This window comes from Hirundo rustica, chromosome 19 (assembly GCF_015227805.2).
Source record: "Hirundo rustica isolate bHirRus1 chromosome 19, bHirRus1.pri.v3, whole genome shotgun sequence".
Lineage (NCBI taxonomy): Eukaryota > Metazoa > Chordata > Aves > Passeriformes > Hirundinidae > Hirundo > Hirundo rustica.
The window spans coordinates 1,330,716-1,344,246 of NC_053468.1; the positions used below are offsets into that span (position 1 = coordinate 1,330,716).

Below are 13,531 nucleotides of genomic sequence, written 5' to 3' on the forward strand. Positions count from 1 at the left end.
GACAGTGGCTGTCCCAGCAGGAATATCTGCAGGACAGGGAGGTTCCCTGCAGCCTTGCACTTCCCTGCACCCAGCTCCTCCTCAGCAGCTTGCTGCAGCAGCCTGCTTGCACTTGTCTGCAAGGTGCAAGTCATCCTTTAAACTCAGCACACCCTGCAGCTCAGAGGCTGCTCTGGGGCTGTTTTCTGTGAAGAAAAGAAGGACTTGGAGTGTTTGCATGTGCCTGTTTCTGCTCACTCGCTTGTCTTATTCCAACAAAGGGCAAATTGTTTCTTTTCTCCTGCAGGCTGTGTGGGCCGGCTGGGGCCATGCATCAGAGAACCCCAAACTGCCGGAACTGCTCCACAAAAACGGGATTGCTTTCATGGGTGAGGAGATGGACTGCTCGGGTTTAGGGAGATAAAAGATCCTGAGTCCAGGGGAGAGCCGTGAGGAATGGTGTGCAGTGCAAGATGGATTCTCTGTTCTCTACAGTATGGAAGAAGGGGAAAGTTTTCCAAAATAGCCTTTGATGTTGAGATAAAAAAATCAGAAAAGTTTCCTGTTAAACCAGATTGTCCCAGGAGGGGACATTTTAAAGGGTTCAGTTTTATGGGAAGAGTGGAGTTTTTCCTAAATCAGAATTTCCCCTCTCTCATGCATTGTCTTTGCTCTTTGCAGGTCCTCCCAGCCAAGCCATGTGGGCCTTGGGAGATAAAATTGCTTCTTCCATCGTGGCTCAGACTGCTGGCATTCCTACTCTTCCTTGGAGTGGCAGTGGTAAGAAGGAAATTGTCCTGTCTTTATCAAGCCATCCTAATCTTTTTTTCCTTCAGCGTGTCTAATTTTTGGGAAGCTCCGTGCCCAAAAGTGTGTTCCGGGAGCTGTTCCATCCTTTCAGGATTTCCCATTTGTGCTGTTTGCCCTGCACACCAGTGAGGTGCCTTGGATCAGTGACACTGGGGATGGAACGAGCCTGGAGATGGTGGGAGAGGCTGGCAGCGTGCAGAGGAGGACAGGGAGCAGGGACTGGGGGGAGAAGTGAGGAAACATGGAAGAGGTTGTTCCTGTGAGCTGATGCTCACAGGCTCACCTGGTGCACCCAGGGCTTGGAGACACCGGGTCTAATGGAAGGGAGAGAGACTTTCACCATTTGTGAAAGTCTTCTTACCTTCACTGGGTCCCACAGAAGGTGTCCCTGTCCACGGCATGGGGTTGGAACAAGATGATCTTTAAAGTCCCTTCCAACCCCAACCATCCCGTGACTCTGTGTAGTTTTGGAACCCATACCCTGCTTCCATGGAAGTTCCTCTGGAGTTTCAAAACACTGAATTACAGCCTGCTCCTCGCAGATGAATGGAGGAGGGTATAATGGACTGGATACAAATACTTGCTCCCCGGAGCTCAGCAATGCCTGTTTGCGTTCTGAGGGCTCCCAGCCCGGTTCCTCAGGCTGCTGTGACTGCGGCTCGTGTCACCCACGTCCCAGGGGTGGCTTCTCCCAGCTCACAGGGCGATGGCTGTGTTCCAGGTCTTCGAGTGGACTGGCAGGAGAACGACCTGCAGAAGCGCATCCTGAACGTCCCCCAGGAGCTCTACGAGAAGGGCTACGTCAAGGACGCCGACGACGGGCTGCGGGTGGGTCTGGGGGTCTCTCAGGGCCCACAGGGCTGGGGCTGAGCTTTCTCCTCGTGGGAGCACAAACTGCAGCCCCAGAGATGGGAAGGGATCATTCAGGGATCTTCTTGGCCCTGGCCTGCAGAGTTAGGTGAGGGTTAGCAGGGAGAGGCAAAATACGGGACAGAGGTTGTGTTGCTTTAAAAGCTGACATCTAGTTTTTGTTCAGTGCAGGAAGAAGGTGTTTTTAGTAAAGACCCACAGCCTCACACTTGACATCATCTTTGGAGTCTCTCCTTGACGAGTTTTAGAATAAGAAATACTCCTGGCACAGCACAGGGTTTGGAGTTTTCCTTTGTGAAGAGCTGGGCTAGGGATATGATTTTTCCATGTTACCCAGCTTAATGATTTTCTGTATTATACAAAAGCTTTTCTGTGAGTTCGTAGATTTCGTGGCATGAAAGCACTGACAAAAGGTTTTGTGGTCACTTGGAGAGGTCAGAGTTCTCTGTAATCACAAAATCCCTGCTGATTTTTCCAGCTACAGGCCCTCTCTCCAGTGGGATATTTGATTTCTATCCCATTGGTTGCTAAATAGTCAGATAGGGAAGCTCGGATGTGAATCACCAGGGAAATAATGATCTTTTCACTGGATCCTGCTGCCCTTCTGTACTCACCCTGTTGTTCTGCCCGTGCTGCCAGGCTGCTGAGGAGGTTGGCTACCCTGTCATGATCAAGGCTTCTGAAGGAGGAGGAGGAAAAGGAATCAGGAAAGTGAACAATGCAGATGACTTCCCCAATCTGTTCAGACAGGTGATTTTCCCTCTGACCCGTGCTGCCTTGTCCGGGTGGGTGTCTGTCGGTGCTGCAGGCCCGCCTCACATGGGATGCTCTGCCTGTTGGTTGTGTCCCTGCTGTAGGTTCAAACCGAGGTCCCAGGCTCTCCCATCTTTGTGATGAGGCTGGCCAAGCAGTCCAGGCACCTGGAGGTGCAGATCCTGGCAGATCAGTATGGCAACGCCATCTCCCTCTTCGGCCGGGACTGCTCCGTGCAGCGCCGGCACCAGAAGATCATCGAGGAAGCTCCAGCCTCCATTGCAACCTCAACGGTCTTTGAGCACATGGAACAGGTGAGAGGCGGCTCTGCAGCTTCCCCCTGCCCTGGCCAGGCTCCAGAAGCAGGCAGGGCTTTGTGTTTTTATTTTACGTCACCCGGAGTTTGGCGTCGTTGAATAGGAGCGGTACGGGGTTGTGCGTCTCGGACGGTTTTGTGTGGGCAGCACTCATGTTTCCACACTAAATCTCACCAACAGCTCCTTTCAAAGATACATGCCCCCCAAAAAGGGGAAGGAAGTGTGTTTTAAATGTGTGTTACCATATTAAAAGCAAGTTTCAGGAGTTGCAGGAATTGCCTAATGTTGAGTGTTGCAAGTATTTGCTTCAAACCCTGCCTTCTGTAAACTGTAGAGGAAATAAGTTGGAAATCAAAACTGCTGTGCCACAGGGTTTTCTCTGAGCTGTCTGTTACAAGCTGTGGGGCGTTTCAGAATGCCAGCAAAAATCTGCAGTGGGTGTGATGGGTGAACAGAGAGGGCACGGGTGGCTGGCCATGCCAAATCCTCTCTTTCCCCCTGTGCCAGTGTGCAGTGAAGCTCGCCAAGATGGTGGGGTACGTGAGTGCAGGCACTGTGGAATACCTCTACAGCCAGGATGGCAGCTTCTACTTCCTGGAGCTGAACCCCCGCCTGCAGGTGGAGCATCCCTGCACCGAGATGGTGGCAGATGTCAACCTGCCAGCAGCACAGCTCCAGGTGAGCGCAGGAAATGGGATTGCTCAGCTTTCAGCAGGTGCAGCGCTTTGAACTTCCTCTGAGATCCCGTAGAGAGCAGCTGTTGGTGTGCTGTGGCTTCTCAGTCCCTTGTGTGTCCCCCCAAACTCCTGGCCCCCAACACCCAGCAGATGCCACAGTCCTCTCACACCTCATTAAGGCTCTGTGTGATTTTCTACTTCTTTTTTGAACTGTGTCTATAAAAAAAACACCCAACTAATGAACAGGGCAAGTGGGATTTTGCTCCATAAGCATTCAGCCAGCAGCTGGTTCTGCAGGTCGCTCTCCCCACGGTTTATAATTGTAAAATTCCATAGTTTCCTGTAACCAGTTAGGGCCCTTCTGTCTCGCTGGGCCCTCAGTATATTTTTAACAGGCCTAATGCATGCCCATCCTCAGCTGACCTGGCACTGCCAGCTTTCCCTGGAGCCTTTTAATCAGTCAATGGAAAATACTGGCTGAAGGGCTTAAGGTGGATATTACACTGAGCTGACTTGCCCTGGGAAATGGGAATGTTTGACTCTGCGAGGAGAGAAACTTACCGCTGAGGGGTTTTTTTTCATTATTATTATTTTTTCCTTCCTCCTTAGATTGCCATGGGGATCCCCCTGCACAGGATCAAGGATATCAGGGTGATGTACGGGGTCTCTCCCTGGGGAGACACCGCCATCGATTTTGAGAACTCGGCCCACGTGCCCAGTCCCCGCGGCCACGTCATCGCCGCGCGCATCACCAGCGAGAACCCTGACGAGGTGAGGCCTCAGCCTCTGAGCTTGGTGCTCGCCCTGGCCTTTGCAGGGCCGGTCCCTGCTGCTGCTGGAAATGTTGGCAGCGCATTTAAAACATTCTTCTCCTACCTCACTTAGGTTAGACACAGCCTGAACTTGTTTTACCATGTTGCAGCACCAAGAGAGAGGTGTTCTCAGAGCCTCCAGAACCCACACTGTGCATTATTCACCATTTCTTCAGGGCCTAGAGCAATGTCTGTCTGTCTTTGCAGGGGTTCAAGCCCAGCTCTGGCACAGTCCAGGAGCTGAATTTCCGCAGCAATAAGAACGTCTGGGGCTATTTCAGTGTGGCTGCTGCAGGAGGGCTCCATGAATTTGCTGATTCCCAGTTTGGTCACTGCTTCTCCTGGGGAGAGAACCGTGAGGAAGCCATCTCGTAAGTCAGAAACGTGGGAGAGCCTTGGCAATGGCTCGGGTTTGTCCTCTTTGATCCAAAGTTCCACGGGAAAACAAAGCTCCTTACTCCTAGGCGTTTCAAGAGAAATTTCCCTGTCTTTATCTTGTTTTCCATTTCATGGTCAGGCTTCTCATCCTTGTCTCGCTTTGCAACCCCACTATGTTGCACCTACATTTCTGCACTTTTTGCTTAATTTTCTTTCTTTTTCTTCCTTTCTCTTTCATCCCTGCCTTGTATGTCTGGTGCTGGGCTATGACTCAGCTACCACAGTGGGAAAGTCCCTCTTTAAGGCATCCAGGTGAAGGCTTCTAACAGGAAAAACATTTCTAACCTGACTTGCCAACGCTTCAGGAGGGTTTGTGAACCATGGGGTGTCCTCTGTGGTGTGGGATTTTAAAAAGGCAGACCTGTCTGACCTGTCATCCACGCTTTTCATCCAGAGCCTTTCCCCAGTTCCACTCTGGGTGGGGTGGACACCACATCTGTCTGTCTGTCTGTCTGTTGTACACCCCTGACACATCCCAGGGAAACCCCTGGTCCCACTGAGCTGCTCTGCACACCAGCAGCAGGGAAATCCATCTTCTCCCCTTCCCAAACGTTCCTGCGGGATCCTGCTCTAGTGCCTGTGCTCTCCTGCTCTGACCTTCGGCTGCTTTTGTGTCTGGAGCTGCCAGCTTGCCTGCTGCTGTTAGGACGGGACAGATAACAGGGCTTCTCTGCCCTTTCAGGAACATGGTGGTGGCTCTCAAGGAGCTGTCCATCCGAGGGGACTTCAGGACCACCGTGGAGTACCTGATCAAGCTGCTGGAGACAGAGAGCTTCCAGCAGAACCGCATCGACACGGGCTGGCTGGACCGGCTCATCGCCGAGAAAGTGCAGGTGCAGCTGCTTCCCCTGGCAGGAACACAGCTGGCAGTGAGCAGGGGAGGGGGTGGCTGCCTGCTGCTGAAGCCTTTAGGGGTGGTGGATGTCCACTTAAAGAGTAAACAATTTCAGTGGCATTTTACTTCTTACATATATCAAAATCCTAGGCTGTCCCTATTGGGGAAAGTTGGTCCTAAAAGTTGTCCAGAAAATCTTTGAGGCCAGTGTTCTGTTGGGAATGTGGGACAGGTGACAGTGGAAATGTTGTTGGAACCTCGAGATTTGATCCAGGCAGAAGAAAATATGGTTTTAAGGAGTTACAGAAATAATGGCTTCTGTGTAGAGTTCACGTGGCTGCTACACTGATTTTAAAGAGCGTTGGCCATGAACCAAAAGCAGAGCTGAGACTGCTGATTCTTGTAGCTGTGTGTTCAGGCTGTGCTGAGGCCGGAGGAGGTGTGACTGTGTGTGTCCCTTTTTTAGGCTGAGAGGCCTGACACCATGCTGGGGGTGGTGTGTGGGGCTCTGCACGTGGCTGACGTCAGCCTCCGAAACAGCGTCTCCAACTTCCTGCACTCCCTGGAAAGGTAAAAGTGCAAGCTGCTCTCTAGTAATTGCCCCTGGTGTACAAGTTCTCTTCAAGTCCAGTCCAGGAATGCTCGGGGTTTGTTATCTGCTGACACTTCCCTGGCCCCAGGGAGCTCTTTATCTACTGGGAAAACTGGCAGGTGTCTGCATCTCCTCGAAACATCCCCTGCTGTCTGCACAGATTGCTTGGGTTCCTCGCAGGAGCTCCAGGAAATGGCTCAGAAACACCGAGTTCTTTCTCTGTGTGCTGCTAGGGCAGCGCTAGGGAGTCCTGAATCACCCAGGAGTGAATGGGAAGGAGAGCAAAGCTGGCCTGTGTGGCTGGAGGGACTTTGTTTGATTTGGTCAAACTGACCCGTGTCTCTCTTAAGAGGAGACTCCAAAAGCCTACTCCCATCTCTCTGCCGGTGTTTCCTAAGGCCTTGCATGCATCTCTGAAGCTCTTTGGACCCCTGGTAGTGATTTGGTGGCTCGTGGAAGATCGGTTTTGTTTTGTGCTTCCCTTTCCAGGGGCCAGGTCCTCCCTGCTCACACTCTGCTCAACACGGTGGACGTGGAGCTCATCTACGAGGGACGGAAATACGTGCTGAAGGTACAGCGTGGGACCCACCCTCCTGCCTCTGAGCTGGGCATGGCCTCATCTCTGCACAGCTCTCTGCAGGGAATTCTGGCTGAGCAGGGTTTATTTTCTCTGCTTTGGTGGGTGAAGAAACCAGCACAGCCTCCTTTAGGATAACACCCCTCACGTCGCTCCGTTGCAGCGTCTCTGTAAACATTTCAGCCTCTTGCTCTGAGGAGCGTGAAAATTACTTTGTTACAGGCAAAGATTACTACAGGCTGACCAAAACTTCCAGCTGACTTTCCTGCACATGTAGGTCCACTCTGGTGGGGTTTTGACGCACCAGTGTGACAGAATTTGCAGCAGTTTTTTCCCTGTGGTGTTGCTTTTTTGCTGCATGCAAAACCCCCCGTTGCAAAAGCAAACATTTGAAAGTTAGGAAATATTAGACTTAAGGTTGCCTGTGCAATCTTCATTAGCTTCCTTGGGCAGATTTGTGGTGGTGAAGTTTTTAATGACAAGACCACAGGCTGGTTTTTGCAGCGGTGGGAATTCTGTGCCTCTGCAGCTGCCTGGGTTTATCTTTGATGAGAAACAGAGGCATTGAGCTGCAGCTGAAGTGTTCTTCGAAGGATTTACCCAGCTTCAAATAGGAGCTCTGGGGTGGAGGCTGGGAGAGCACTTGTTGCTTTCCAAACTGTGAGACAATTTCTCTTTTTCCCCCCAAATTATCTCCTGCATTGCCCACTTTTAATACACGACTGTGACTCGTAGGTAGATGAGGGTGAGAAAATGTCTGTGACTGCACGATCAAACCTCAACCATCAGTGCAAAAGTGTGAGAGGATTAAATCACCGTTCATGGACAGCACTAGGTCTGGCATCCCTTGACTGCTGTGTCACAGAATCCCAGACTGGTTTGGGTTGGCCCTTGTAAAAAGTCTCTGTCTTTCTTGTGGGCTCCCTTCAGGCACTACAAGGCCACAGTTAAATCACCCCAGAACTTCTCCAGGCTGAGCAATCCCAGTTCTCTCAGCCTTTCCTCACAGATGAGGTGCTCCATCCCTCTGATCAGCTTGGTTGCTTTGCCTTCATGGCCCCAATTTTTTTTCCACGAACATCAAACTCCTCTGTTCCTCTTCATGAATTCCCACTATCGCAGCACTTGGAAAACTCTGTGCTGTGGCAGCCAAAGACGCTCAATGCTGCGTTAATTCTCTGGGTGATTCCTGCTCTTGCGGGTTTGCAGGTGACCAGGCAGTCTCCCAATTCCTACGTGGTCATCATGAACAGCTCGTGCGTGGAAGTCGACGTGCATCGCCTGAGTGACGGGGGGCTGCTCCTCTCCTACGATGGCAGCAGCTACACCACCTACATGAAGGAAGAAGTGGACAGGTAGCAACCTGGGCAGCTTCATGTGTAGCATTTACACAGCCAGAACGAGGTGTGTTTGTAGCTTCTGTTTGTAGCTTCGTGCTTGCCAAAAGATCAGCTGGGAATGGAATTCTCCCCTGGAAGGGGTTTCCTAGGTGGACCGTGGGTGAGTTTTAAGGCAGAACAGATCTTGGCCACTCTTAGAAGAGGGATCTGGCTGTGCACCACGTGGAGTCAGTAATCCTCTGCTTGGTCCTTAAAAGTGACTTTTGGCATTACAAAAACTGAAAAGCCAGAACCTGAAAGTCTTTAAAATTCTTGAAATTCCACAGCTGCTTTAGAAATAAAGACAAGTTCTACTGTTTCAGTGCATCCCCTCAAAACTTCCTGCAGTGAGGGCAATACAGGGCATCCCCAGGTCTGGAATGTGAACTCTGCTCCCTCTGCTGTGTTATCTTCTGGGAAAAGTAATGGATCTGCTCAGGAGGACAAAGAATTCGGGTGACTTTCTGGGTTTGGATCTCCACCTCTCGGTCGGCTGAGGTGTTTTCCTGTAGTTCTGTTTCAAAGTAGGATAGGGAAAGGGAGACTGGATTTTCCCCTTCCCCTGCCTTCCTCCAGGAATTCTGTTGCACTGACCTGTCCTGTTCTTCCCTAGGTATCGCATCACCATTGGGAACAAGACCTGTGTGTTCGAGAAGGAGAACGATCCCTCCATCCTGCGCTCGCCTTCCGCTGGGAAGCTGATCCAGTATGTGGTGGAGGATGGGGGACACGTGTTTGCAGGCCAGTGCTTTGCAGAAATCGAGGTAAAAGGCTCAGAGACCTGGTTTGGCTGCCCAGGAGGAAGCTCAAGGGGGAGGGATGTTGGATGCTTTGGGACTGGGAGTTGACTGCGAGGGATAATTTGCAGTATTTCATTTACAAATTTTAACCTGAACTACAGTGGGAATCATCAGTGAGAGTGGTGGGGTGGGGAAGAAATGACTGAAATTTGAATGTTAATGACTGTGCACCAAGTTATGAGCAGAATTTCTCAGCATGGGCATGGTTATCACCTTCCTGAGATTCCAAGGGAGGGAGGAATCCATGTGTTACCCTGCTGCGCTGAAGGAAGCCTTCTCCTTGTAATACTGACACAGAGTCAGGATGAAGCAACAAACTTCATCCTGGTTAGCTGCTCATTTGTCAGGTCAATCCCGTCAGTTAATAAGTGTCACTCCTCCCTTCTCCCCGGGAAGTTACTTAACTCTTACCGAGGAGGAGGATGAGCAATTTCTGCATCACGGTGAGGAAAGCACAAGGGGCTGTGTAGGAGTGTGTGGCTCAGAACAGATTTGAGGGAGGGGAAGGTGTGTGATAACAGAGGGGCAATTAAACCAGCTGGGGACAATGTGTAGGAGAAAAACATCAAGACAGAGATCCAGCTGTTTTATGTAAGTGCTTTTGCACTGCAACAGGTCGTGGCTAAGAAGGCACCGCCCACACAATCCCTGTGCCTCCCAGTGGTGTAGAGCAGAGTGAGGGTAAAACCAGACTGGCTCCCCCATGCCCAGCCCTTGTGCTCCAAAGGTGGCAGCTCGTGATCCAAGGAAGCGTTTCTGCCTGGGAAGAGCTGTCTGAGAGCTCTAGGAAGCGATGCTGGTTCCCTCTGCTTCAAGTGAAGGTGTGGCTGTAGCCTTTGAGAGGAGCCTTTGGAATGCAGCAGAAAATTGTCTGCTTTGTTCACTGTGCTGAGTGTGGGACCCTCCTGAGTCCCCTGTTGGCTCAGGCAGTGTGAGCAGCGACATTCCAGAAGTTCCTGCTGCACTATCTTCTGGCCAGCTTGTTTGTTCTCCCGTTCACTTTAGTGGCTGGGTTTTGTTCCCACCATCTCTGCTTGGAAGTTTTGGGAACGCCTGAATGCCAGAGGTGCTCATGCAGGCCTGTCTGTGGTGGGACACTGCCTGCTGGCTCCCCAAACCAGAGCCATTTTGGGGCACATGGAGCTGAGCGTGTAACCTGTCTTCCTTGCTACAGGTGATGAAAATGGTGATGACAATAACAGCAGGAGAATCAGGCTGCATCCACTATGTCAAACGCCCAGGGGCAGTCCTGGATCCAGGCTGTGTGATTGCCAAGCTGCAGCTGGATGATCCCAGCAGGGTTCAGCAGGTGAGGAGCTGCAGAAGGCGCGGGTTTTGTGGGGTTTTAATGCGGGACTGATGTCGAGAGCGGTGCAGGACAGCCCACTGAGCCAGTTTCCCATTCGTGCGTTGTACTGGAATTGTCACTTCACCGTTTATTTGTCTCACATGAGGACTGGGACTGAGATTTTTCCCTCTCTCTCTGATTCAGGCTAAACTTATCTACCATTCCTGCTCTCTGCTTACCTCAGTACTACTGTGGGGATGTGTCTCTCAACCCAGGGCATTTCCCACTCCGGGCATCCTTGCGAGCTAAACCTTGGCTCCAGTCGAGGGTGGCTGGCTGTCGCCCGTGGCTGGTGCCCCACAGGAGGCTCAGTGAGGCTGTTCCTTGTTGCAGGCTGAGCTGCACACGGGTACCCTGCCCCAGATCCAGAGCACGGCGCTGCGGGGCGAGAAGCTCCATCGCATCTTCCACTACGTCCTGGACAACCTGGTCAACGTGATGAATGGCTACTGCCTGCCAGAGCCCTTCTTCAGCAGCAAGGTACCGGGGGCCTCTCCTTCCAGAGCCCAAACACAGCGTTCTTGCAGCTCAGGGAAGGGTTGGGCAATTTTTCTGCCCCGGGGCAGCACCCATGAGACGGGATGTTGGACATCACCCCTCTCCTTCTTCCCCTCCTTGTTGTTTATTCTCTTCTTCGCTCTTTCCTTCACGCTGCCTTGTCTCTCTCTAGGTGAAGGGCTGGGTTGAGCGGTTAATGAAGACCCTGAGGGACCCATCCCTGCCCCTGCTGGAACTTCAGGACATCATGACCAGTGTTTCTGGACGGATACCACCCAACGTGGAGAAGTCCATCAAGAAGGAGATGGCCCAGTACGCCAGCAACATCACCTCTGTCCTCTGCCAGTTTCCCAGCCAGCAGGTGACCAACCACACCTCGTGGAGGGATAGAAATCGGTTTGTGTTGGGGCAAAGAGAGTGAGAAAGATCCTTTAAATGACGTGGAGGTTAATTGGACCTGAAGGTGTGTTTGAACATGGGGTCCTCATGACGAAACACCTTTGCCTGTGTCACTTCAAGGCTTGTCTCTACCTGTGCTGAAGGGTTCGTGTTCCCTGCTCGGTACCAGGCACTTTGGAAACACTTCAGTCTTATCAGTGGCCCTGTGGGCATTTGTTTGCTTTTTGCATGGTGCACGTGCTGCAGTGCAATTTGTGGTGCCAGTGTAACCTCAGAAAAGCATGATTGCAGCCAGGGGAGGCCTGGTGGGGCAGGGAGATGCTGCAAGCTGATTTCTCTGCTGTGTGATACAGCGCACTGATTTTTGTGTCGCTGGCAGCTCTTGAACTTCCTTTGCTGGAGCCTGTTGGGGCTCTGGTGTGTCTCTGCTGGTTGTCCAGCCCATCCAGGGCTTTTCCCTGTGCTTTTTTTCCCACGTTTTGTTGTTTATTTTCCCCTTTCAGATTGCCAACATCCTGGACAGCCACGCAGCCACCCTGAACCGCAAGTCGGAGCGCGAGGTCTTCTTCATGAACACCCAGAGCATCGTGCAGCTCGTGCAGAGGTGAGCCTTGCCCAGGGGCACCCTGCAGAGCTGCAGCTACCCCCAGCAGCCATGGCAGGGTTTCTGTGTGCATCCAGCCTCGCTCAGGGCTGGGTTTGGGGTCTTTGCCCTCTGCAGGTACCGCAGCGGCATTCGGGGCCACATGAAGGCCGTGGTGATGGATCTGCTCCGGCAGTACCTGAAGGTGGAGACTCAGTTCCAGCACGGTCAGTTCCTGGGCACATCAAGGATCTGAGTTGTTAAAGAGTCGTGTTTGGTCCTGGCAAAGTCCCTGTGGGCCCTTTGGAGAAGCTTTGCTCTCGCTGTGTGCTGAGGGTGAGGTGCACAGCCTTGTTTTAGGGGTCTGCAGTCAGATCCGGGGTTCTGTAGAGGAGATTCTGTCCCCGAAGCTGGGCTGCAGCTGAGAGGTGAAATCAGCGCCTTGCACTGCTGTATCCAGGCACAAGATGGCAATGAAGCCCTGGCTAATTCCGAGGCTCTGGCTCTTACAGGTAGTTCAGATTCCACTCTTTTGTCCTGCTCCATTACCTGCCCCAGCCTAATGGTACTGCAGATTCATTTCCACCTCAATTTGCTGGCAGCAGAGGAATGGTGCAAGGCTTTTTGCTGTTATTTCATTTTGGTTGTCATTTGAATGAAAGTCTGAGCTCCCTATTCCTCTCTCAGTATTGCTCACAAAGGAGGCATTTGGTGTTGGAGCTGTTTATTAAGAGTGGGATGTTAGAATCAAAGTTTGCAGGAGGTGACGGTGGGAATGATTGCTTCCCAAGTTGATTGTGTGGACCATAGAGAAGCACAGAGTGGTCTGGGTTAAAAGGGAATTTTAAAGCACATCTCATCCCACCCCTGCCAGGGGCAGGGACAACTTTCACTCTCCCAGGGTGTTCCAAGCCCTGTCCAACCTGGCCTTGGACACTGCCAGGGATCCAGGGGCAGCCACAGCTGCTCTGGGCACCCTGTGCCAGGGCCTCACCACCCTCACAGGGAGGAATTTTCTTCTGATACCCAACCTAACCCTGCTCCTGTCAGTGTGGAGCCATTCCCCCATGTCCTGTCAGCCCATCCCTTGTGAATAGTCTCTCTCCACTTTCCTTGTCGGCTCCCTTCAAGCCAAGGAGATTCTCAAAAAATACCTGTAGAAAAATAGAGACACATCTGGTAACTTGCAATCCTGTGAAGACTGGAAAAGAAATGTGGATTTCTGCCTGCAGGTCACTATGACAAGTGTGTCTTCACCCTTCGTGAGGAGAACAAGAGTGACATGAACGCGGTGCTGAACTACATCTTCTCCCATGCCCAGGTCACCAAGAAGAACCTGCTGGTTACCATGCTCATTGTGAGTGTCTGCTGCTTTCTTTCTTTCTCCCCTTCTTTCTTTTCTTTCTCCCCTTCTTTCTTTTCTTTCTCCCCTTCTCCCCCCTTTATTTTACAAGCATAATGTGGTCTGTTACTGCCAAAAATCCATCCAAAGTAGCCATCCACGAAATAACTCTGCAAAGCAAAAAAAAAGTGTCATGATTTTCCTAGACCGAGGGTAAGTTTCTTAAATTCTCATTTGTAAGATGTAAGAATCCTGGTGTTCTTTCTTCCTTTTTTCCCCCTTTTTTTTCCCCCCTTTCCCTTTTTGGTGTGCGGTGTGATTGTAAGTAACGCTTGCCTTAAGAATCTCATTATTTGAACACGGAGCCATATTTCCTCTGAGAATTCTGGAGTAGCTTTGAGCCGGGGCTGTTCATTTCTCAAGTAATCACGCTGGCGTGATGGAGAGAGAAAATGGCAGCTGTTCACAGCTCAGGCCTTCAATTTTCTTCAGAGTCCAGTCACTCAAGTGTGTAATTACACG

General features: G+C 51.5%; 1 protein-coding gene across 8 annotated transcripts in view; it reads left to right on the top strand.

Annotated features, from left to right (window-relative positions):
- The window catches only part of ACACA (acetyl-CoA carboxylase alpha), a 100,186-nt gene that overhangs the window by 16,845 nt on the left and 69,810 nt on the right, over positions 1-13,531 (top strand). For all 8 annotated transcript variants that reach the window (XM_040082390.2, XM_058423010.1, XM_040082394.2 and 5 more), the window contains 19 exons: positions 287-368; positions 661-759; positions 1,511-1,617; positions 2,299-2,409; positions 2,517-2,726; positions 3,237-3,407; positions 4,016-4,177; positions 4,426-4,589; positions 5,339-5,489; positions 5,958-6,061; positions 6,573-6,654; positions 7,870-8,015; positions 8,653-8,803; positions 10,014-10,148; positions 10,521-10,667; positions 10,858-11,046; positions 11,588-11,688; positions 11,806-11,894; positions 12,900-13,024. In XM_040082390.2, the coding sequence (XP_039938324.1) occupies positions 287-368; positions 661-759; positions 1,511-1,617; positions 2,299-2,409; positions 2,517-2,726; positions 3,237-3,407; positions 4,016-4,177; positions 4,426-4,589; positions 5,339-5,489; positions 5,958-6,061; positions 6,573-6,654; positions 7,870-8,015; positions 8,653-8,803; positions 10,014-10,148; positions 10,521-10,667; positions 10,858-11,046; positions 11,588-11,688; positions 11,806-11,894; positions 12,900-13,024 (2,526 nt within the window). The remainder of the gene's footprint in view (positions 1-286; positions 369-660; positions 760-1,510; positions 1,618-2,298; positions 2,410-2,516; positions 2,727-3,236; positions 3,408-4,015; positions 4,178-4,425; positions 4,590-5,338; positions 5,490-5,957; positions 6,062-6,572; positions 6,655-7,869; positions 8,016-8,652; positions 8,804-10,013; positions 10,149-10,520; positions 10,668-10,857; positions 11,047-11,587; positions 11,689-11,805; positions 11,895-12,899; positions 13,025-13,531) is intronic.